General features: G+C 40.7%; 1 protein-coding gene across 1 annotated transcript in view; it reads left to right on the forward strand.

Moving 5' to 3' along the window:
* The window catches only part of IL20RA (interleukin 20 receptor subunit alpha), a 37,316-nt gene extending 18,430 nt beyond the window's left edge, over positions 1-18,886 (forward strand). Inside the window, exons 2-7 of the mRNA XM_007452045.1 lie at positions 2,850-2,985; positions 8,677-8,855; positions 10,286-10,461; positions 11,035-11,179; positions 14,949-15,088; positions 17,995-18,886. Coding sequence (XP_007452107.1) covers positions 2,850-2,985; positions 8,677-8,855; positions 10,286-10,461; positions 11,035-11,179; positions 14,949-15,088; positions 17,995-18,786 — 1,568 coding nt within the window. The 3' untranslated portion in view covers positions 18,787-18,886. The remainder of the gene's footprint in view (positions 1-2,849; positions 2,986-8,676; positions 8,856-10,285; positions 10,462-11,034; positions 11,180-14,948; positions 15,089-17,994) is intronic.
* Positions 18,887-25,057: the final 6,171 nt, after the last annotated feature.

Raw genomic sequence — 25,057 nt, forward strand, 5'->3', positions numbered from 1 at the left:
AAAAAAAAAAAAAAAAAAAAAAAAAAATTAAAATGAGCAGTCCATTTCCTTTATTCCAAGTTATTTCTTTAAAAATTTGGGGGTATGTTTTAGGCATTTTGAGAATTCTGTTGTTTACTTATATTTAAAGTCACACAGAAACCAATGTTGTGGAAGATAAACCTTTGTATAGATAAACACTGAGAAAATATGCCTGGATTATAATATCTGAGATAACTTGTGTTTTTTTATTCTCCGAACACAAGTTGCCACAAATCAGACTACTCTGGTTCCTTCTCAGTTAGTTCTGTGGAGCCATGTTTTGGTAATGTCTTCCATCCGTGATATTATAATACACAGTCTATTTTAATTTTAGTTTTTACAAGATGCTAACCACTCTTCACATGTTAGTGTCATCTAAAAATATAGAACCACAGCATTTTAGATCTGGAAAGATCCTCGGAGTTGTTTATGTTGACAGTGTTCCCCACTTTTGAAGGACTGGGGAATACTATACTTCATGGTGCAGCTTCCCCAAGTTCTCTGTTTTGTCTTAAAAATATGATTAAAAGTTAGCACCTAGTGATAGCACAGAGCAGTATTAAATCATTAATAATTATTCATTATATATAAGCTCCAGAAAAAGCCAATACCAGTTGATATGCAGTGGTTCCAAAGAGTAAGAAGAATAGAAATCAAAGACAGACACTTTGATGGCAGGTGGCATCCTTTAGAGATCCTTTCTACTGCTCCTACACACACACCCACACAGTGACCAGTTGACAGAGCTTCTCTTTGAGTGTTTAACTTCCCTCTCTAAAATAAAACTGAGGACTTCCCTGGTTGGTGCAGTGGTTAAGAATCCGCCTGCCAATGCAGGGGACATGGGTTTGATCCCTGGTCCGGGAAGATCCCACATGCCGCAGAGCAGCTAAACCCATGCGCCCCAACTACTGAGCCTGTGCTCTGGAGCCACGAGCCACAACTACTGAGCCCATGTCCCACCACTACTGAAGCCCGTGCTTCTCAACAAGAGAAGCCACTGCAATGAGAAGCCCGTGCACCGCAACGAAGAGTAGCCCCCGCTTGCCGCAACTAGAGAGAAAAGCCTGTGCGCAGCAGCAAAGACCCAACGCAGCCAATAAATAAATAAATAAATAAATTTATTAAATAAAATAAAATAAAACTGAGGTATTAAAAAAATGAGCAAGGTTAAAAGTAGGAGTCATTACAAATATAGCACATGCTTGCACACATGCACGAACACAAACTCAAGCACTTATAGTTTGGTCACACTGCCACATGTTAAAGAGCTTATTTTGGCTTAGAATCAAGGTCATGTTACATTATAAAGTTTAATTCTAAAGGAAAGAATTTTTTCTTTCTTTTCATTTGGCTTGTGGGATTACAATACATTGTATAGAGCTAATCTTAGCCAAGGATTACCACAATCATAAAGCTAATTCCTTTCTCTGACATTAGTCTCAGTTGATTTATACAAGAATTATTGAACGTTAGCCAAAATTGGACCAGCCTTCAGTGACTTCGCTAAATTTTATTTCCTGTTTGATTTGAAATATCAAAATTTGATATTTTCCAAATTCATTGACTAGAATATGCATATTTATGATAAGTTCTTCATAATATCTGATTGTTTATTATTCAGGACTTTGGGATCTCTCCAATAGTTTAAATTAATATTTTGATTCTTTCATATCACCACTGAATTTTTTCATTTATTGTATTTAAAGGATCATCTTCGTTTTCTTCTATAAGAAACTATTCTTCACTTTTCTTTTTTCCTTTTCTAATTTTTTGGTAGTTTCTCCATTTTTTATCATTCCTTTACAGAGGATTTCTATAAATTAATCCTCTAGGATACAGTCTTTCTTAGAACACAGTTAGGTGAACATATCAGTGTTTTTTTATTTTGTTTTGTTTGTTTTTCTTTTTTGCGGTACACGGGTCTGTCACTGTTGTGGCCTCTCCTGTTGCGGAGCACAGGCTCCGGCTCTGCAGGCTCAGTGGCCATGGCTCACGGGCCCAGCCGCTCCGCGGCATGTGGGATCTTCCCGGACCGGGGCACGAACCCGTGTCCCCTGCATCGGCAGGCGGACTCTCAACCACTGTGCCACCAGGGAAGACTGCATATCAGTGTTTAATTAAATAAATTGTCTTCTTTCATTAGTTCTTATTATAACTGTTTCTTTATTATATACTTTAGTAAAGCTAACCCCAGCTCCAGTCTCTGATCTCTGGCCTTTCAGTGACATCTATCCTAAATTTTATTTCTATATCTAATAAAGGGATTGTTTCAGTTATCTTCTGGTGCATAACAAACTACCCCAACATTTAGTGGTTTAAAAGAATCATTTTATAATTTCTCATAATTCTGAGGATTTATCTAGGGCTCAGCTGGATGGTTCTTCAGCTGGTCTCTTTCAGAGCCTCTCATGAAGCTTCAGTCTATGGCACATGGGGCTGGAATGTCCACAGTGGCTTCATTCTGGCCCCTTGGTTGGAAGACTGGGCTCAGCTGGGACACTGGGACAGCTGAACCTCTCCCTCTTCACATGGCCTCTTGACATGGTTTCTCCAGCATAGTAGCCCACTTTTTACGTGGCAGCTCAGGGCTTTCAAAAGGACAAAAGTGGAAGCTCGTAGGCCTTGTTAAGGCTCAGTCCCAGTATCAATTTTGTTGGTTAAATAGGGCCGTGAGGTCAGCCCCTGTTCAGTTTGGAAGGAAATACACAGAGCATGAGTACTGGAAGGTGTGGCTCATTGGGGGCCATATCTGGAGACCAGCTACCACATGTTAGGTCTTCCTTTCTCTCTATTAAGACCTCAATTCTTCTCTACTCCTTTTTCAGTTTCCTGTGTCTCTGGTGGTCTGCCTAAACCTACAAATATAACCTTCTTATCTATAAACATGAAGAATATCCTACAGTGGAACCCACCACAGGGCCTACAAGGAGTGGAAGTTACTTATTCTGTGCAGTATTTCATGTAAGTTGGTTCTTTTCATCTTGGCTAATTTATAAGCACAAGGCTCAAACTCCTATTAATTGTACAAAGATAAACCATCTATTGTATTAAATGAGTGAGGAAAAAGAAAGGTTTTAGATATTTCATGTTAAATTATCTCATTGTGTTTTGTTAGATTAAATTAGACAACAGTTTCTTCATGGAAACAGAGTATTGAGTACTTAGGCAAGAAGAAGTTATTTAAATGGAGAAAAGAAGTCTGTCGAAACGTTATTCTGTGGCTGAGCAAACAAGGAAATCCATCACCTCTGAAACATCTATACTTATTAGAATTATAGGACATTTTTAAGTGAAACTGAGTGCAGAATTCTGTACAACTCACAGTTTTTATTAAAGATAATAGTGAATGGACATTTTCACTTTTCACCTCTCACTCAACACTCATTGCAATCAAGAAGGAATGCAAAATGGTAAGTGGGTGTGTGATAGATCCTCACTCCTATACCCACTCACCTAATATTTAATAAAGAGCTGGCTCCATTCAAAGAGTAATTGTCCCAAAGAATCCAGCACACCTATCCCTAATTACTGAAAGGGAGAAAGACAAAAAGAACACAAGTCAAACATTCCAGAAAGCTTTCTCATGGAAATTAAAGAAAAATTCAGACAAATAATGGTTCATAGTTTGAATCCATAAACAACATGTTCTCTAATGGTAAACCTCAAAGAAGGGATAACAGTCAAAGAAGAGATTCTAAGACAAGAAGAACTGTTTTTAAAAGCACGGTGGCAGAACTTAGGAAGAAGATGGAAAATAAAAATGTTATATAGAGATGAAAAACCTATTATAGCTAACAGGTAGTAATAACTGAACAGGTAATAATGACTATCTGGAATTGCATGTCGTAAATGCATGCTCTGTCTAGGAAAATTTAATAAAAATAATAGGAAGACATATCTTGGTAAAGTTATTTAACTTTGAAGAAAATGAAATGATTTATGACCGTCACAGCAAAAGCAATGATTTCTCTCTGGCAACACTCAGTTCATGACAGTGATGTATCTTCTGAGGGAAAAATACGTGTGACCTAAGACTCTTACCAAGTTCAGCAAATGTATTTTCTGTATTTTCAAGCAGGTTGAACTTGGGCTATCACTCCCCTGAGACCTTCTTGCAGGCTGTGGTGGGGAGGGAACACTAACTAAAGATGATATCCAACTGACAGAGGGATAAAGATGAGCCTAAACGAACTTAGAAATGACAAGATTTTGGCAAAAAGGGAGCAGGCATTGAAACTATCTAAATGTAGAACTAAGACTAGTGATGGGAAATATGGTTACAGAACTTTCTTGTAAATGTTTGAACCTTATCAATAATATAACAAATCAGAAGGTGGGGAAAACTGTATATGTACTAACTTCCGTAGCATGAAGCCATTATATGTGATCCAAAATGAAAATATGTCATCATTTTAATAACTAAACTCTCAATATCTTTCATACACAATTTTCTTAATTTAAAAGATCTTTTTAAGAATTAATATCTCATGTGGTGATGAAACATTTGAACTGCAGTGATTCATTTCATTTTAATTTCTTTTTCTTCAAAGTTTGAATCAAGTTAAATTTACTACTTTTATTAAAATCATAAGTATGGCATAACCTAGCTTTTGTCTATGTATTCAGCTATTGAATCATTCCTCTGGGTACATATAAGCATAATGAGATGTGCAGAATCATGTGTACCAAATGTTTCAGGGTAATGGGCTTCAGGGTAATTTATTTCTCTCTCGGTTATACTTTTCTGATTGCGTGAGTTTAAAAACTACCATATTTACAAAAAAGAATAACATCATTTTTGTCTTTGAAAAGAAAATTCTGAGGCGATATGGGGATATATGTATATGTATAGATGATTCACTTTGTTATACTGCAGAAACTAACACACCATTGTAAAGCAATTATACTCCAATAAAGATGTTAAAAAAAAAAGAAAAGAAAATTCTGACCATTAAAGGCAGTGAAGACTTTGGCTGCTACTCACAATGACCTCATTTATCTAGAACTTCATTCTCATTGCCGAAGAATTTCTCAGGAACCAGTATTTTAGGGAAGAGGCATCACTGCCAGGAGAAACGGCTCATGAGTGTGTCCTTGTCTCCTTTTTCATTAGGTGGAGCAAGGAGCTTGTTCTGTTCTTTATGTGTTTATGTGATTCAGAAAAGGATTTAAAAAGAGAGAGAGAGTAATCACTGCTCTGTGAGAGTAGATAATTTAGATTACATAAATTTCAAAAAGGAATATTTGAAAAGAAACTTGCCATGGTGGAGTTCTTACATGCCTGTGAATGTGGACAATGGGCAGGAATACAGGGCAGCTTGTGTCACTGACAGGGCTCCAGGCTCAGTTCCAAAGACAAACAGTCCTGGGGTCATAACCAGACTGTGAACCTAAATGGGTAGCCTTGGGCCGGTTACATATTATACTTTTTTACGTTTGAGTGAAGTTTGTTTCTAAGCAAAAAATGAAATTTTAACAAAAGTTTAAATTCTATCTACCCAAAGAATTTAATGCCGAAAATAGAGTGTAGCATTAAAAGCACTAACTTTAGCATCAGGGAAAAGTGATTCAAATCCCAGATATGCCTATTATACTAGTCAGACTACCTTGAGCAGCTCCCTTAATATCACTGAGCCTCAATTTCCTCATCTGTAAAATGGGATGAAAATAATGGTACCTACCGCCTAAGGTTATTATGATAATTAAATGAGATAAAGCTTTCAAATCCTAAGCAGCAGTCCAAGCGCATAATAGGCACCTGATAAATATTTCCTGCCATTACCAGAAATCAGAGACCACTGAGGGCCCCGCATGACTTTTTGACATGCATGAACATCATTACTGTAGCATTTATTGAATGATTCATGTCGATCAGCTTGTCAGACTTACAAAGCATTTTGTCCAGAATTCAGTAAAGAGCGTTTCTCCTTCATTGACATCTGTCATGGGAAGCTGCCTTGCCCTTGGCAAAGTCAGGAAATTTGAGGAGAAAAGGTCAAATAGGGGATGGCAATATTTTTCAAACCACAAGTCAAGACCTGTTGGTGGGCCATGAAGTCAATTTTGAGGGACATAACTAGCATCTTTTTTTTTTTTTTTTTTTTTTTTTTTGCGGTACGTGGGCCTCTCACTGTTGTGGCCTCTCCCGTTGCGGAGCACAGGCTCCGGACGCGCAGGCTCAGCGGCCATGGCTCACGGGCCCAGCCGCTCTGCAGCACGTGGGATCCTCCCGGACCGGGGCACAAACCCGCGTCCCCTGCATCGGCAGGCGGACTCCCAACCACTGTGCCACCAGGGAAGCCCTAGCATCTTTTTTTTAACGGGAAGGATTAGAATGGTGTGGAGTGGATTAGAATGGAAAATAACAAGTGTCTGGCATGTTGTAAAGTTTAGGTATTATCTTCCAAAACCTTTGTTTTAATATGTTGTATATATGTGTGAACTGGGTCACACTGTGAAATGTATTTCTTTCTATGGCTCACAGTCAATAAAAAGTTTGAAAGCCCCTCGGCATGGTGATTACTTGAATGGAGAAATTGGTCAACAAGATCTAACTATATTTCTAATGTTTTCTGGTAGCTATGGTACTTATGAAACAGGAGACATTTACTTTCAGAACTCTGCTGCCATATTTTGAAAAGAGAAGATACCCTTAAGCTTTGGCAACACTTGATAAAGTTGACATTTCCTCCTTCTCAACACAGTCTTCCCTTGACTTTAGTGATGTCTGTTTTTCCTTCTCCCTCTTTAGCTGCTATTTCTAAGTGTACTTTGTATCTCACCTTTATTTTTTTAATAAATTCATTTATTTATTATTTTTGGCTGCGTTGGGTCTTCGTTGCTGCACGCGGGCTCTTCTCTAGTTGCGGTGAGCGGGGGCTACTGTTCGTTGTGGTGCGCGGGCTTCTCATCGCGGTGGCTCCTCTTGTTGCGGAGCATGGGCTCTAGGCACGTGGGCTTCAGTAGTTGTGGTACACGGACACAGTAGTTGTGGCTCGCGGGCTCTAGAGCACAGGCTCAGTAGTTGTGACGCACGGGCTTAATTGCTCCGCAGCATGTGGGATCTTCCTGGACCAGGGATCGAACCCATGTCCCCTGCATTGGCAGGCGGACTCTCAACCACTGCACCACCAGGGCAGTCCCTGTATCTCACTTTTAAATCTTGCTGCTCCTGAAATTTTATCCTAGGCTTTGCTTTGTCTCCATGGGTAATTTCATTCATGCCTGTGCCTTCCATGAGCAGCTTTTATGCCATAGATTTCAATCCCCTGCATGGCGGACTCTCAACCACTGCACCACCAGGGCAGTCCCTGTATCTCACTTTTAAATCTTGCTGCTCCTGAAATTTTATCCTAGGCTTTGCTTTGTCTCCATGGGTAATTTCATTCATGCCTGTGCCTTCCATGAGCAGCTTTTATGCCATAGATTTCAAAGTCCCTACCTCCCACTCACCCCTTTCTCCTGAGCTCCAGCGCCTTCTGAGCATCCGCATTCGGATACCTTTTACATATCTTAAGCTCAACATGTCAAAAACTGAGCTCATTATCTTTCCCTCCCCCCTCCTCCCCCCATTTCCCAAACCCACTCTTCTTCCGCATTCCTGATCTTGGTAAATGTTACCACCATTCCACCCAACTAGCCCGGACAGAAAGAGACATCATCCTTAACACCTTCTTTTCTCTCATCTCTCTCATGCACTCAATCACCAAGTCTTGTCTCCTAATATTTTTTCCTTTTGTCCTGTCATTCATTCCACTGCCACCATCCTTGTGCAAGCCACCTACCTCTTCCACCTGGACCACTCTAGCATCCTCTCAGCTGCTCCCCAGTCAGCTGCCCTTGACCCATTACATTCTCTACGCTACCACCAGAGTTAGCTGTCTAAAAGCCCGACACACCTGCTTCAATCCTTTCAGTAGCCTCTCACGCAACCCTGTCTCTTTCACTTGGCTCTTCCCATGTCACTTAAACTCTCAATACCTCAGTCTCTTCCACCTGAGAAATGCTAAAATATTTCCCACCTCCTATTTTCTATTGGGTGTTATGTTTTTAATAAAGGAGAGGAAAAACAGATATGAACAACCTAGTTAATATCATCATCATCACTATGATCATTGAAAATGCTGATTTCGGAATGCACTCCAACCTAGTGAATTTTCCCCAGAACCCTTGAGGGCAAGTATATTTTTAAATTTTGTGAGAATGTCAAGAAGAATTTCCAAGGAAAAAATGACTAATTTTTCTTAAAACAATCCATCCAAAAAAAAAAAAAAAAAAAGACGCATCAAACTGACCTTGGTATGCACGTGGGCTAAAAATTTACGTAGAAGAATTGATCGCACAATCTGTAAAATTTTTACTGTAGGCCAAGCCTAATAATAAAATACATGCTTTCAAAATGTACTATCCACATTATAATTCACAGAAAAGAAAGGTGATTATAGAAACTCTGACTCATGTTCCTGACTGCTAATGAAAAAAATTGCCAGCAGCAAAAGTAGATGTTTTTTTATCTCAATGACAAGCACTTTTGTTGTTCTGAAGAGAAGGTCTTAAGTTCCATTCAGTTTTATATAATGACTGTTTTATTTTTTTCCTACTGTAAAGCATAGAGAGCACCTCATTGTTAATTCACAGTTTCCTTCTCAGCAGATATGGGCAAAAGAAATGGCTGAATAAATCCGAATGCAGAGATATCAGTAGGACCTACTGTGATCTCTCTGCTGAAACTTCTGACTACGAACGTCAATATTATGCCAAAGCTAAGGCCATTTGGGGAACGAATTGTTCTAAATGGGCAGAAACTGGACGATTCTATCCTTTTTTAGAAAGTAAGTAACACAGTTGTCTGTTAAACATGTATCAATATCAAGTTCATCTGACCCCCTAATGTAACAGTCTCTGCCTCATAGACAGCCTTGTCCAGGCCAGTGCTCTGCACTCTGTCAATCAGGTGAAGTGACCAGCCCAAGGTACTTCACCTTGCTGCATCTCAGAGTCTCATCTTCAGAATGAAAGTTTTGGCCAAGTGTCTCTAAGATTGCTCCCGGATCCAGAATTGATGCTAGATGCCAATAATTTTTTTTTCTTTTTTTGCGGTACGCGGGCCTCTCACTGTTGTGGCCTCTCCCGTTGCGGAGCACAGGCTCCGGACGCGCAGGCTCAGCAGCCATGGCTCACGGGCCCAGCCGCTCCGCGGCACGTGGGATCTTCCCAGACCGGGTCACGAACCTGTGTCCCCTGCGTTGGCAGGCGGACTCTCAACCACTGCACCACCAGGGAAGCCCTAGATGCCAATATTATCAAATTTTGATTTTGTTTTATTGTTTAGTTGAGATTATATAATTTGAGGAACAACTGACAGATTTATTTTAATGTTGTGGGTTTATAAACTATTTGACATATGCCCGCAGGTTGATTAAAGATTATTCTGATCACCAAACTAAGTCTCTTCTTGTTACAAACTTGGTAGAGTTATTACATAATTTCTAGATGTAGCTCAGAATTAAGGCAACATCTTCCTGGTATTTCCTTTTAAAATTTTTCATCCCTGATCTGTGACTGATTCGGCCATAGAGGACCCACTCAGAGCTGCCATGATGAAATTTACAAGCACTCCCTAAGTTCTGGAGCTGGAGCTTTTCCCTTGCTGCCCTTCTGGATCAGAAGTCAGCAAACTATGGCCTCGGACTAAATGCAGCACCCCCTCCCCTTTCTGTTTTTCTACAAGACAAGAGCTAAGAATGGTTTTTACGTTTATATAAATAACAGTTGCGACAGAGATCACATGGCCTGCAAAGCCTAAAATACTTTACTGTCAGTACCTTTATGGTAGAAGTTTGCTAATCTCTGTTCTAGATCATTCTCCAAAGTTTACTTCCCCAAAGGTCTTTAGCAGCGCTTCATTTCTCCATTTCTGATTTTTACAAACACATCAAATCCTCTTAATGTTATTTATCACCAACGTTTCAGGTCTCAGGAGTGTTGCAAACACTTTTAATTATATTTACCATCATCTAGTACTTTTATCCATGTGACTAGGAACTACATGTGACTAAGTAAATTTGCTGCTTTGACGTTCTGTCAGTGTGTGACATGATTGTTTCAAGATTCGGTATCACTTGGGCCCACCTAGAGCATTCTGAGGCATCTCAGATAAGAGGGTGGGCTTTAGAGCTTTGATCCCAGTAGGATTATATTGTTTCATCCGAGGTGATTTCTACATCTGAACATGATAATTCCCTCTCCCCTCCCCTTTAAGCACAAATTGGCCCACCAGAGGTTGCTTTGACTGCTGATGAGAAATCCATATCTATTGTTCTGACGGCTCCAAAGAAGTGGAAGAAAAACCCAGAAGAAAGCTCTATTTCCCTGGAACAAATATACTCTAATCTGAAGTATAATGTGTCCATACATAATACTAAATCAAATAGAACGGTAAGCCTGAAATGGAATGGGGACCTATAATTTGTGTTGCTTTTTGCAGCTAATGCTGGAACACGCAGCCCTGACGCTTAAATTCCCGGCATGTGAATCTGGGAAGGTGTGACAGTCAAAAGTGTTGCCATACGAGATACAGTTGAAGCTGATGTGTAGAAATTTTCAAAACTGCCTTCAGATTTCCTTTACAGAAAGTCTCTGCTATGATGTTGCTGTTGGTGTGTAAAGCAATTGTCCACCTCACTTTGATGGAGAGTTTTTACTTGCTTAATATCTGTCAGTCACTCTCCAAGAAAGAAAAACATATCAGCAAGAACACAGGACAAAGTGGAAGAAGAAATCCCTCCTTATGCCATTATTCAGAATTGATCCCACAATTTGTCCAGTCCCTCACTGCCAAGCTGAAGGAAAAGGATATTTTAAAGCTGTTGCTAAAAAAAAAAAAAATGCTCTTAGTGATAGTAAAGGACTTCCTGGTACCTCAGTCTTCTGTTTCCTTCTAAAGTTACTTGTCTGGGGTGGTGCTGGAAATCTCTGGCTCTAACTGCTCTTCGCAATCCTCTATCCTAGTGGTCCCAGTGTGTGACAAACCAAACTTTGGTATTCGGCTGGCTGGAGCCGGACACTCTGTACTGCGTCCTCGTGGAGTCCTTCGTCCCAGGCCCTCCTCGCCTTGTTCAGCCGTCTGAGAAGCAGTGTGTCAGTACTTTGAAAGGTAAGCTTTGAGAATCTCAGCTGGTCTGAGGTAGGAAATCTGCTAAACCTAGAAGGAAGGATGGTGGTGTAGACAAGGTTTTGAAAATCCGTGTCTACCAGAAACAGGCTGAAATGCAGGCAGAAACAACCATCCCCAGAAATGCATTGAGCAGCCTGGGACTGTACCATTGAACTTGGCTCACAGCAGGGAGTGTTTTCACCTCCTAGGGCACTCTTAGCACCAGTCCATCAAAACTCTACCTTGGGAAATAAGAATTATAGGAATTTTTACACACACGGTTTTTCTTCTTTAAAACTATAATCACTGTGATCAGTAGAAGTTCTGTGGTCTTTACGAACATCAGATGAGTTTATTCCTAGGCACAAAGCAGTATCCTAAAAACACTTTACGACAGAGTCTTTTGCTCCCCCTCGGGAATACAAATTATAGGCACTGCAGGTTGTGTTCAGAAATCACTCACTGTGCAAGGCTGTGCAAGGGCCTGGGATCAGCAAATCAGTTACTAGTCCCTCACTCTTATAGTTGCTTCTCTCTCTTTCCTTCTATTTGTCTCCTTGTGTTTTCTGAACTTGGCTGCCAAGGAAGCGTGGTTGAAGATTCTCGTTCCTGATAGGAGACTAGAGTTATAGGAACTTGGCGTTTGTTTAATTGTTCTTCCCTGAGGGTGGTTAAGACCCTGAACTCAAAACCTAAAAATTGAAAATAAATACTAAAGTTTACCTTCATTGAATGGCTCTTCATCCATTCTCCGGTTTCTCTCTTCCAAATGTGCTGGCCTTCCAAAAGTCACAATCATTTTCCCCAAGACTTGGTTCCGTCACCAGCTATGGGACAGGAATGGTGACAGAACCCCTGTTTTCCTCTCCCCTCAAGCTTCCCACATTTCGAGATGAAACTGTCCTAAGGATTAAAAAGGGAATTTTGTGAATACATATCAGAAGTGAAAAGCTTTATTTTTGAATCTCCATCATTATCATACCTTTCCCTTTAAAATGAAGGGTTCTCTACCATATGTCAAATATCAATAAAATTAAAATGCAAGGCAAGCAAAAGGCAAAGCAAAGCAGATTGAGGAAATCATTTTTGTATTTGGAAAAGTGCTCTGTTTACTAACAGCTTGATCAGTGGGCAAGTGGTAGGAATGAATTCCCAGTGGAAATCATTTAAGCCATTGGCAGAGCTAAAGCAACTAAAGTACAGATTAAATGAAATACTTCCCAGTAAGCAGATGGAGCCGAGCTTCTCACTAGTCCTGGAAAGGTAATAACAAGGTACCATTTCACGTTCTGACCGTTCTTGATATCCCAGCTGTTAGTGCGCCCCAGATACCTTTGCAAGACACCATTATGAGGGTCTACTTTTTCAAAAACTCACTATTACCTCTTTTGGGACTATTCTTTGAAATATTTCTGCTCTCCACAATCCCCCAATTCCTAAAATACAGATACAGTTTATTAGTTGGTTGTTGCAAACATGTGCTGGTGTATACTAAGTGCCTTCAGTCACTGTTGTCATGGCTCTGTTTATCAGGATGAATTTGGTCCAGAGGCCAGGGATTGTATTAAGAGGACTGGATTGATTGGGATTGACATATACACACTACTATATGTAAAAGAGATAACTAATAAGGACCTACTGTATAGCACAGGGAACTCTACTCAATACCCTATAATGACCTATATGTGAAAAGAATCTAAAAAAGAGTGGATATATGTATAAGTATAACTGATCACTTTGGTGTACACCTGAAACTAATGCAACATTGTAAATCAACTATACTCCAGTAAAAATTAAAAAAAAAAAAAAGGACTGGACTGAGTTGTAGCCTGAAGTAGGGGCAGGTGATGCTCAGCCATCTGCAGCATCTGCATTATTGGCATCTTTCTATGTGGAACCTGTTGACAGATGTGCTTTTTGGGATGGAAGAGCCTGCAATTGGACCCCCATACCTGGGCTTTTCCCACTGGCTACTGTTGACCAGAAGTCCATGATGCTTCTGTTTCTACTCTTTAACTAGACAGTTAACCAGACAGTAACTTAGCTGCTCTCTCCCAGGACTAGGCATCAAGAGCACCCAACATCTACAATGGGTTAGAATACTCCCACGACACTCCTGCTGATTGTATTAGTATGTAAGGAATGCCCTAGAACTTTTGTCATTTGTGCTAAATGCTGTAGTAGTCAGGGTTCTCCATAGAACACAATATACATAATCTTTATATGTAAATGTATACACACACACACACACACACACACACACACACACACACACACGCACACACACACACACACACACACACGCACACACACACACACACACACACACGCACACACACACACACACACACACACGCACACACACACACACACACACACACGCACACACACACACACACACACACACGCACACACACACACACACACACACACGCACACACACACACACACACACACACGCACACACACACACACACACACACACGCACACACACACACACACACACACACGCACACACACACACACACACACACACGCACACACACACACACACACACACACGCACACACACACACACACACACACACGCACACACACACACACACACACACACACACACACACACACATCAAGATGGAGATAGAGACTTATTTTAAGGACCTGGCTCACATGATTTTGGAGGTTGGTACGTTAAAAGTCTGCAAGGCTGCAGACCTAAGGAAGAATTTATGTTGCAGTTCTTATCTGAAGGTGATCAGCTGGCAGAATTCGCTCTTCTGGGACATGACCAGTATTTTTTCTATCAAAGCCTTCAACTGATTGGATGAGGCTCACCCTCATTATAGAGGGTAATCTGCTTTACTCATGTCTACTAATGTAAATGCTAATCTCATCTAAAAAATGCATTCACAGAAACATCTAGAATAATGTTGGACCAAATAACTGGGTACTGTGGCCTAGCCAGATCAACACATAAATTTAACCTTCACAATTTACAAGTACTCCACAAGAGCTTAACAAATATAAATTAGTCACAATGAGTCATATCTATCAAGCATATAGTCTGATCCATGGTGATCCAGGGCTACTTTTCTTAAAACTACTCACCAGATCTTTTCATCCCTCTGTGGACTTCTAAACTCATCATGAACCTACAGCACAGCAGGACCAGGGAGGGAGTTACTGCCATTCTCAGCACACACCAGCTCAGCTGCCTTTCCACACATCCCCAAGCTCCAGACCTACCAGAAAGCCTGGCCAGCTGTGTAAGGATGGTTCTGTTTGTCACACAGAAGATGACGCCATACATTCGTGGCAAGGTCCTGAATATGTGGAAAAGATTGAGTCGAATGACGGGCATGGAAACGTGGGGCAGCTTCATGGGATCTTCACAAGAAGGTTTTGTTGTTTGGTTTGAAGCACTGTGAGTTACTTGAGTATCAGGCACACTTTCCTGCAAATAGAAGAACCAGCATGAATCTCATAGCCAGATATAAAATGTTGGAATATCTGCTGACTTGGGTTGTTAAGGCACCCTTGCTGTAAAGGTTGGAGACAAGTCCAGATGATTCCTTATGCCCATCTATGGTCAGAGAGAGTAAGAATTCTGAGATCCCTTCTAACATTTAGCTCAAGCTTCTCAATTTATAAATGAGAAAACTGAATTCCTAAAAGTAACTGATCTCTCTAAAGTTTCTTGACGTTACCAGTGTTTTCCCACCACACCAAATCACAACTGTCTACCCCACCCTACTTTTCTTTTTACAGATCAAACGTCAACACTGAAGGTTAAAATCATCTTCTGCTATGTTTTGCCCATATCTGTTACTGTGTTTATTTTTTCTGTGATGTGCTACTCCATGTACAGATATACCCATGTCAGCAAAGAGAAACACCCAGCAAATCTGGTGAGTGCCTAGAGTGGCAGGAGGCTTTATAACACCCCCAGGAAGATAGAAAAGGAGGTTCTAGAACAGATACCATTCCTTTTATGGGCAGAGTGAGTTTCAAGTTAAAGAGTTGATGAATTAAAAACACTTTCTGTACTAGACTAACTCAGTAACATAACCAAAGAGAAAGATTCCTTAACTTTGACAAAGATTTTATATTTATGGAACAGATAAGACTAGGTCTTGAGGTACACAGATAAATTGTCATGACCCATGCCCCTCCGGAGGCTTAAGTCTAGTTGGGGACTAGAAGTTTTAAAGGATATGTGAAGACTAAGATGAAAGTGGGTTCTAGGGACTCTTGCGGGTACAGGAAGGGCGCTGGCACCCTACGCGGAGGATCAGAAGTCTCATGCCTGGGCTTGGTCATGAAAATTCAGTAAGAGTTGGGGCACTTACCTCAAGCGGAAGAAACAGAAGGGGCAAAGGTAGGAGGATGTTTGGGAAAACATATAATATAGCAAAACCGTGAGGTTCCTGATGAGAAGCTATGAAAGAAGAGACTGGAGGGTGAGGGGGTAAGGCCAAGTAATGGGAGAATTGGGGAGTTATTCTAAGGACCTTGGGCTTCATTGTGTTTGCAAAACTCTGTAGGGTTTTGAGTTGGGATCATTATGGTCAAGACTGAGTTTTAGATACAACTGGATAGTGTTCAAGACAACTTTAGGGGGAGGAAGACTAGAAACAAACAAACAAACAAACAAACCCAGCTAGGAGACTGTGGGAGTTGTCCAGGAGAGAGAAGATGAGAGTCTAAAAGAGGAGAGGGGGATGTAGGGCTGGAGACAGACACGGAACGGAAACACGTTTCGGGGGAAAGCGGCCAGGGCTTAATCATTCCCAGCAAGGAGAAGCAAGAAAGTAAAAGAAGGAACAAACCTTATGCTTCTGGACCATGTACTGGAGGTTTCCCAAGGCTGAGCATATTTTAACAATCAAAAACTGTTTCTTTGGGAATTATCAAAATACGTGTTCACATGTACACAATACATACATGCATTCCTGTTAGTTCTGTTTTTAAATGTTTCTATTATTCTGCCTTCATTTAGGTTTCAGAGTTAGCTTTTTAATGACATAGGGAGACCTTTCCTAGGAGGAAAAGGCACAGGAGAACTGACAGCCTGTGACTTTTTGAAACCCAAATTTTTGTAAAAGAAAGATGCTGAAGTTCCTATTTTGTAGTTAAATGAAATCACATCATAGGGTGGAACACGAGAATTGTAACGTAACTCATCATTGACAATCTAAACAGGCACCTTCCATGTATTGCCAGCAAAACTTTCATCTTAAACAAGTTTTCCTGACATGATTTAGAGTTTCTCTCTCTGCTATAAATTGGCAGATGAATTTCCGTTTTGGGCCCTATTATAGCATGATTAGTTTGGTGTATGGGGGAAGTAAGTAAAACCATCTCTATTCATGTGCTTATTTCTCTTTTTACACCTAGTTTTCATGCCCTTCCACATTTCCTGTCCAGAGTATATGCAAAAAAGATCTGGTAGCCCAGAGGATGGCTTTTGATAAACACATAGTAAACTATAATTAATAAAGCAATTTCAAAAACTCTCAGTCTTCACCACTCCTGACACAGCAGAAATTCTGATTTTACAGAATTTAAAAAAGGAGGCTCAAGAAATTGAATAAGCCCCCTGAATTCCCTCAGCCAGTTAGAGGAAGAGGCGGTCACACCCGATCCTTGGACTGGATCAGGACCACCCAGGGAACCACTTTTCACTGCCGTAGGCATTCCGTGCATCTTGGGTCTCTTGCCTCAAGGTGAGGGAGTTTTCCTGCATATTCCAAACATAACTTTCACTTCCATGAATTGGTAAGAATAGGCCTTTACAACTATCTGGGGACAGTATAAATTCTAACTAACAGCTGGGTTTTTTTGTTTGTTAGTTTTTTTAATATCTTTATTGGAGCACAATTGCCCTACAATGGTGTGTCGGTTTCTGCTTTATAACAAAGTGAATCAGCTATACATATACATATATCCCCATATCTCCTCCCTCTTGTGTCTCCCTCCCACCCTCCCTATCCCACCCCTCTAGGTTGTCACAAAGCACGGAGCTGATCTCCCTGTGCTATGTGGCTGCTTCCCACTAGCTATCTGTTTTACATTTGGTAGTGTATATATATACATGTCACTCTCTCACTGCGTCCCAGCTTACCCTTCCCCCTCCCCATGTCCTCAAGTCCATTCTCTACATCTGCGTCTTTATTCCTATCCTGCCCCTAGGTTCTTCAGAACCTTTTTTTTTTTTTAGATTCCATATATGTGTGTTAGCATACGGTATTTGTTTTTCTCTTTCTGACTTACTTCACTCTGTATGACAGACTCTAGGTCCATCCACCTCACTACAAATAACTCAATTTCGTTTCTTTTTATGGCTGAGTGATATTCCATTTTATATATGTGCCACAGCTTCTTTATCCATTCATCTGTCGATGGACACTTAGGTTGCTTCTATGTCCTGGCTATTGTAAATAGAGCTGCAGTGAACATTGTGGTAGATGACTCTTTTTGAATTATGGTTTTCTCTGGGTATATGCCCAGTAGTGGGATTGCTGGATCATATGGTAATTCTATTTTTAGTTTTTGAAGGAACCTCCATACTGTTCTCCACAGTGGCTGTATCAATTTACATTCCCACCAACAGTACAAGAGGGTTCCCTTTTCTCCACACCCTCTCCAACATTTATCGTTTGTAGATTTTTTGATGATGGCCATTCTGACTGGTGTGAGGTGATACCTCATTGTAGTTTTGATTTGCATTTCTCTAATGATTAGTGATGTAACAGCTGTTTTTAATGTCTCTCTAAAGTGAAAAGGTGAAAACCATTCTCTTCTCTCTTTATAGATTTTGATTTATGGAAATGAATTTGACAAAAGAGTCTTTGTACCTGCTGAAAAAGTTGTGATTAACTTTATCACCCTCAATATTTTGGAGGATTCTAAAACTTCTCATAAGGATATAAGTGTAATGGAAAAAAGCAATGATGCATCAGACCTGAATGAGCCCAGCAAGGACCAGGAGCCCCATCAGGAGGAAGTGGAGGTGGAACACCTGGGATATGCTTCACATGTGGTGGACATTGTGTATGACCCTGAGAAAAGCACCAAAGGGACTTCCTTAAGCCAGCAAGAGCCACCCAGCAGGACAATGCCCACAGATAAAACAGTCATCGAATATGAATGTGACGTAAGAACTAGTGACATTTCTGTGGGGCCTGGAGATGAGGAGTTCAATTTGCAGGAGGAAGTGTCCCTACAAGGAAAGTTATCTGAGCAACAGGCAACTTTAGCAGACTTGGGTCCACAAACACTACCATGTTCATATACCCCTCAGCTCAGAGACTTGGACCACCTGCTGCAGGGGCGTGTGGACACAGAGGAGGGGCCAGAGGCAGAACCATCAACCACACTGGTCGATTGGGACCCTCAGACTGGCAGGCTGTGTATACCTTCATTATCCAGCTTTGAACATGACTCAGAGAGATGTAAGCATCCTGAGTCTGAGAGACTCAAGGAAGAGGGCCTCTTATCTAGACTCTACCAGGATCAGGGTCCAGACAAGACACTGGAGGAACATGAAGCCTATCTCATGCAATTTATGGAGGAATGGGGATTATACGTACAAATGGAAGACTAACACTCAAACGTCCCTTTGCCAGACCTCTACTGTTACAAAACACATGAGTGCAAACAGATAAGTGACTGAACAATAAAGTACTGGAGACAGAAGTTTACTCGGATTTCTGTGTCAGTGAGAATTACTTATTCCTTCTATTTTCATAGCGCTTATTTCATTCCGCCTCCTGTGGGTGGCTGGGTTGTGCGTGTGGGTCTCCCGCACTGATGGTAGGCGCCCAGAGTGCAGTGGCTGACCCTCTTTGTACCCAGTAAGTATTCAAAAATGTTGGCCAACTTGGATGCAGAATTTATTCAGGTGGGTGTACTGTGGCCTCTTTATTTATGACTTTCTAACAAGCACTTGTACAGTTCTTTTCTGGGCCCTTGCCAAGTGTATAGCACTGTAAAAAATACATCATGAAGACCATTCATTGTATAAGTGCTACTTTTTTAGAATTTGGATTATTGCCAGAATGATGAGATACTTAAAACATGCAAATACCACTAAGTGGGTGGGAAGTGGTCACATTTAAAGACCTAACCCACTGTTCAATCATAATAATCCATGTTCAGAGTGAATAAATCAGGCACAGATCTTGATGTCATATGCTTTGGGCTACTTTAAGTGGCCATATTAATACTTTAGGAGAAGTTCTGGAGTGTAAACATAAATTGTTATTAGTTTATAGTCAGAAAATGTCCTCTCGCCTTCCCTGGTGGCACAGTGGTTGGGAATCCACCTGCCAATTCAGGGGGCACAGGTTCGAGCCCTGGTCTGGGAAGATCCCACGTGCCACGGAGCAACTAAGCCCGTGCACCACAATTACTGAGCCTGCGCTCTAGAGCCCACGAGCCACAACTACTGAGCCCACGAGCCACAACTATTGAAGCCTGTGTGCCTAGAGCCTGTGCTCCACAACAAGAGAAGCCACCGCAATGAAAGGCCTGTGCACCACAACCAAGAGTAGCCCCCGCTCGCTGCAGCTAGAGAAAGCCCGCACGCAGCAACAAAAACCCAAGGCAGCCAAAAATAAATAAAATAAATAAATTTATTTAAAAATGTCCTCTCAATAACTAGCAGAGGCTTTTTAGTAGGGAATTAACCTGAAAAATAAATGCCACATTTTAGGGCTTCCCTGGTGGCACAGTGGTTGAGAGTCCGCCTGCCGATGCAGGGGACACGGGTTCGTGCCCCGGTCTGGGCGGCTGGGCCCGTGAGCCATGGCCGCTGAACCTGCGGGTCCGGAGCCTGCGGGTCTGGAGCCTGTGCTCCGCAATGGGAGAGGCCACAGCGGTGAGGGGCCCGTGTACAGCAAAAAAAGAAAAAAAAAATGCCACATTTTATAATAGAACAGTACATTTATTTCTGGATATGTGTTTTTCAAAAGATATTTAGATAGTCTATAAACTAGAACAGTTTTAGTAGCTGAATCACTGTTACTATTATAATATTAAAAATTCTATTTGAATGAGCAGTGCCTTAGAGATTCCTTGGAATATGTGTGAATGAATATCCCATATCTATATAATCTTAAAATCAATAAATAAAGACATACAAAAGAAATGAGTTTATATGTAAGGGAGAGTGTATTTGACATAATTTACTGTGGGAATGAAAGTATATCATAAAACAATATCACCCTAGTTAAATTCCAGTAACCATTCCCATCTCCTTCATCATTTGCTTAGAAAATTAAATTCAGTAGTCACATTGTATTAAAATATGACAGAATCTGTTAAGTTGAGCCATATAAAATTGTTGATATTTGACTGTTTTTGACCTGCAGAGACAGCAATTTCGTATGATTTACCTTAGCATATGTTTGCTTTAATCATGAGCTCATGATCCATTGATGCTCTTTCAGGAAAACAGATATCATCCGTATTTTCTTATTTATATTCTTGGCACAGACAGACAACCCTGGTAAGAGAGATGGATTCTGAAGTCATGGTCTTTTCAGGTTGTCCACAAATCCAAACAGCTTCTGATCTAGTGATTTAATTTAGAGCATAATTCTATTAACCAGAGTGTTCTGTTCTTCTCAATCTTTGTAAAAATGATTCTGCTAATTTTGAAGAACAAATTTATTATTAAATAAATATGTAAGAGAGAGTGTATTAAAAGTTTGACATAATTTACTGTGGGAACTAACGTATATCATAAAACAATACTACCCTAGCTAATTTCCACTAACTATTCCCATCTCCTTCACCACTTGCTTCAAAACAGCCAGTTTTGAAGAACAAATTTATTATTACTATAAAGGAAATTCAGGAGTGGGAAAGAATGAGTTTCTGTTAAGAGCAAAAAGAAAATAAAATGATTGATGATTGTTTGGCTTATTCATTTCATTCACAAAATACCTACTGAGCATCTACTATGTCCTACAGTGTCCTCGTTGTAGGGAGGATAACAACAACCTTAGGGTTACTTTGAGGATGAAAAAGCGTTAGAGCATAGAAGGCATTTAGAACGGTGCCTGGCATATAGCGAGTGTCAGGTGTGTGTTATCGTTATTAACTGCCAGAGTATGTGCTTAACACCAGGAAAAGAAGCCATTTAGACATATGACTATTTTGATTCAAAGGCAGAGTTTGCCTCTCTTTGTTTCTCTTACCGAAAAGTACAAGAGTAATTTGCTTCCTACTTTATGCCTTCAGATTGAAATCCATCTGTGGTTTTGTAAAAGGGAATCTAATTGAGTTGCTTTCACATCTCTTATCATTCTAAGCATATCAGAAGTATTGAGCCTTTGTAAAATTTTGTTTCTTTAGTACTTTGCAACGTACATAATGCACGCAGATATATATATATATATATATATGTATATTCAAATGTGAGTGTACAGTAGGTATGTCTTGTGGGGGAAAGTGACACAGTCTTTGATGCAATCTACCTTTATGAGCAACAATCATCGTGCTTCCTGTCACCTCTGTGGCCAGAGCCTCAGCAGCTCCGAGAAGTCATCCTCTGGGGCCTCATTAGATTCCATCCCTAGGCCTGAGGTCCCAGTGGAGCTGGGAAGTTGAGGTTTCAGAATCTTTGACCAGCATCAGTTTTAGGATTTTACATACCTCTTCCACATTGGGTGATTTTTCTACATGAAAATGTCTGCTAGTGGCTCTATGTCCATACCCCATAAATTCTAAACAACTGTGTGAATAAAAATACCCCCTACTACAAAGTGAATGAAACCTAGTGCCACATCCTGCACATGGGAAGAAAGTAGAAGAGGGACATTTGTCCCCTCAGCCTACAACATGGGGAAGATCGGGTGCCCCCAGGCTGAGTTCACCTCAAAGGAAATCAGTGCAGGGAAAAACTATTTGTACAGCCCAGAGTGCAAGTCAGCGCAGCATGGTAAATCTAATGAGAACATCAAATAGAGGGCTGCACCAGTATGGATCAGTGCACCTGGGTCATAAATCAAATTCTTTCCGGCCCACACACTGCCATCCCACATCTTGAGATGAATTTTTGCTAAATTACCTTGGAAAGAACTTTTTCTATTTCCTTTGTGGTTCCCAAATTATATCTTCCATAAATCTTCTATCCACGGTTTTTCAAAGACTTTGCTCAAGAACATGTGCCTATAATTTTTTAAATAAATAATGCAATAGATTAGAAGTTTGGGATTAACAGATACACACTACTATATATAAAATAGATAATCAACAAGGACCTACTATATAGCACAGGGAACTCTACTCAATATTCTCTAATAACCTATACGGGGTAAGAATCTGAAAAAGAAATAATATGTATATGTATACGTTGTGTTGGTGCCGGTTGAAGGAGTCTCCTTCTGTCCTCAGGCAAGGCTGCCTCTTCATGGGTTTCCCTAAAACCCTGTCTCTGGCACTTTGCTAAATTTGGAAACAGACGAGGTATTTTCTCCCTTACTTCCTCAACAGATTTCTTTTTGACATCTCAATCTGTCGTTCTCTAGATTAAGTGGTATTTGGAGGCTTCCCACCAATTCAGACGATGGACATATGGCTTGTGTTTGTGTTTTCATGCCCAGGCCACTGAGACAATGAACACTGCTGGGGATAGCTACCATCTGCCATTTGCCTGTCCCTGGATCTGACTTCTGTGGGACGTATGAATTAGCCACTGCTTTTAGAGGTCTCATAGAGTTAAGATAGTTTACATATTATTCTTCCTTCTCCTCAAGTGCATTCTTCCCGAATCTGAAATGCAGACGCTTCAGAACATTTGATGTGAGAGGGGAAAAATATCAGTGGGAATTTTAATCCCAACCCCCCCGAAAAAGGGGGCATGGGATATTGGATCTTCATTAAATTTGTCAACTTTGTGCTTTTAAAAGAATTTGGCAGCATTTGACTAACAAAGGGATATATGGACTGTCTAGTGAAAAAAATTGCACAACCTAAAAGGTGAGAATTATATTTTATTCGGCAGACCTTCTGAGGACTGAAGCCCAGGAGGCAGCCTCTCACATAACTCTGATAGACTGTTCCGAAGAGGTAAGAGAAGAGCCAGGCTATATAAGAGTTTTTGCAAAAAAAAATCAGTCATAGAATATTGAGCAGTTCCCTGTGCTATGCAGTAATTCTCTATTGGTTATCTAGTTTAAATATAGCAATGTGTACATGTCAATCCCAAACTCCTGATCTATCCCAATCTATTGAACACTGCTCAATGTTCTGTAATAACCTAAATGGGCAAAGAATTTGAAAAAGAATAGATACATGTATATGTGTAACTGAATCACTGTTGTACACCTGAAACTCACACAACATTGTTATTCAACTATGCTCCGATATAAAATAAAAATAAAAAAATAAAAAAAAACACCATCAATCAGAACATCAAAAGACTACTGCTAATTAAAGAAAACCAGACATATCAAGTTAATGAATTTAGTGCTTTTCCATGTCTGGGAAGATGCAAGAGTCTGGGCTCATTGAAATCATTCCTTTGATATGCACTTTAACTATCTATGGCCAATGTCCTGCTTCTCTCCATCCTGAAACACCTCAGCGTGCACCGTCAGGATATGGCAGGCGACATTTTTCATCCACATTACCTTAGGCAATTTATTTAACCTTTTGGCACCAACTTCCCTCATCTATGAAATAAGGATAATAATTGTCCCTACCTCCTAGGGTTGTGGGAGGTTTAAAGGAATCAATATATTGAAAGTTCTTAGAAGAGTGCTTGACACAAAATGAGTGTGTTTATCTATCAGCGGAAGAAAGCCGTGGACAGGAAAGAACAACACGTCCACATGGCAACCGTGAATCTCACAGGCGTGTTGAGCAAAAAGAGTGATTTCTAGAGAATATACAGAGGATAAATCCATTTACACAATCTCTCAAGAAATACAAAATTAAACACTAGTCATATATACATGGTAAAACTATAAAGAAAGGCAAGGAAATGATTAACACAAAGTTTAGGATCATGGATCCCCGCCCGTGGACTGAAGGGGATGGGAGTGCATGGAGCTCACGGGAACTTCAGCAGAATTAGTAACAGGCTCCTTAAACATGGTAGAAACAGTGTATTCCTTTGATTATTCTTTAAATGGCACATATGTATTATATATCCTCTAATGTGTGTATATTTAATTAAGGAAAACAGTAATGGTACCCCAAAGCCCCTAAATTTTGTGTCATTCTCATAGGTTCCATAACCAGTGCCAGCTTTATACAATTGGTAAAGCTACTTGGAATGATGATCGCTCTTAGACATTTTCCCTTGAAAGTCGGAAACAAGTATTTTATGATGATATTCTGTTTACCGATCTTCTTAGTTTCCCAAGATTTGATTATGCCTAAAATTCTGAACAGAAAAGAACTATTGACCAATTGATTCATTGGGTTTCCGTGGTGAAGGGCGTGCCTTGGCTCGGCTGAGAACTGCCATTATTCAAAGAGTGAATACCTGAGCCCTGGCAGAAAGTGAGGAGGACACGTGATTCACACAAACTTCTGAAATGCAAGCACCTTCTCCTACTCACGGGTAATAATGAGTTAAAAAGATCTCAGGCGGGCTTTCCTGGTGGCGCAGTGGTTGAGAGTCCGCCTGCCGATGCAGCGACACGGGTTCGTGGCCCGGCCCGCGAAGATCCCACATGCTGCGGAGCTGCTGGGCCCGTGAGCCATGGCCGCTGAGCCTGTGCACCCGGAGCCTGTGCTCCGCAACGGGAGAGGCCACAGCGGTGAGAGGCCCGCTACCGATAAAAAAAAAAAAAAGGTCGCAGGCAGGCAGGCAGGCAGTCCCACTGACAAAAATTACATAGTGTAAATAAATCCCTTCC

This window comes from Lipotes vexillifer, unplaced genomic scaffold (assembly GCF_000442215.2).
Source record: "Lipotes vexillifer unplaced genomic scaffold, Lipotes_vexillifer_v1.1 scaffold16, whole genome shotgun sequence".
Taxonomy (NCBI): Eukaryota; Metazoa; Chordata; class Mammalia; order Artiodactyla; family Lipotidae; genus Lipotes; species Lipotes vexillifer.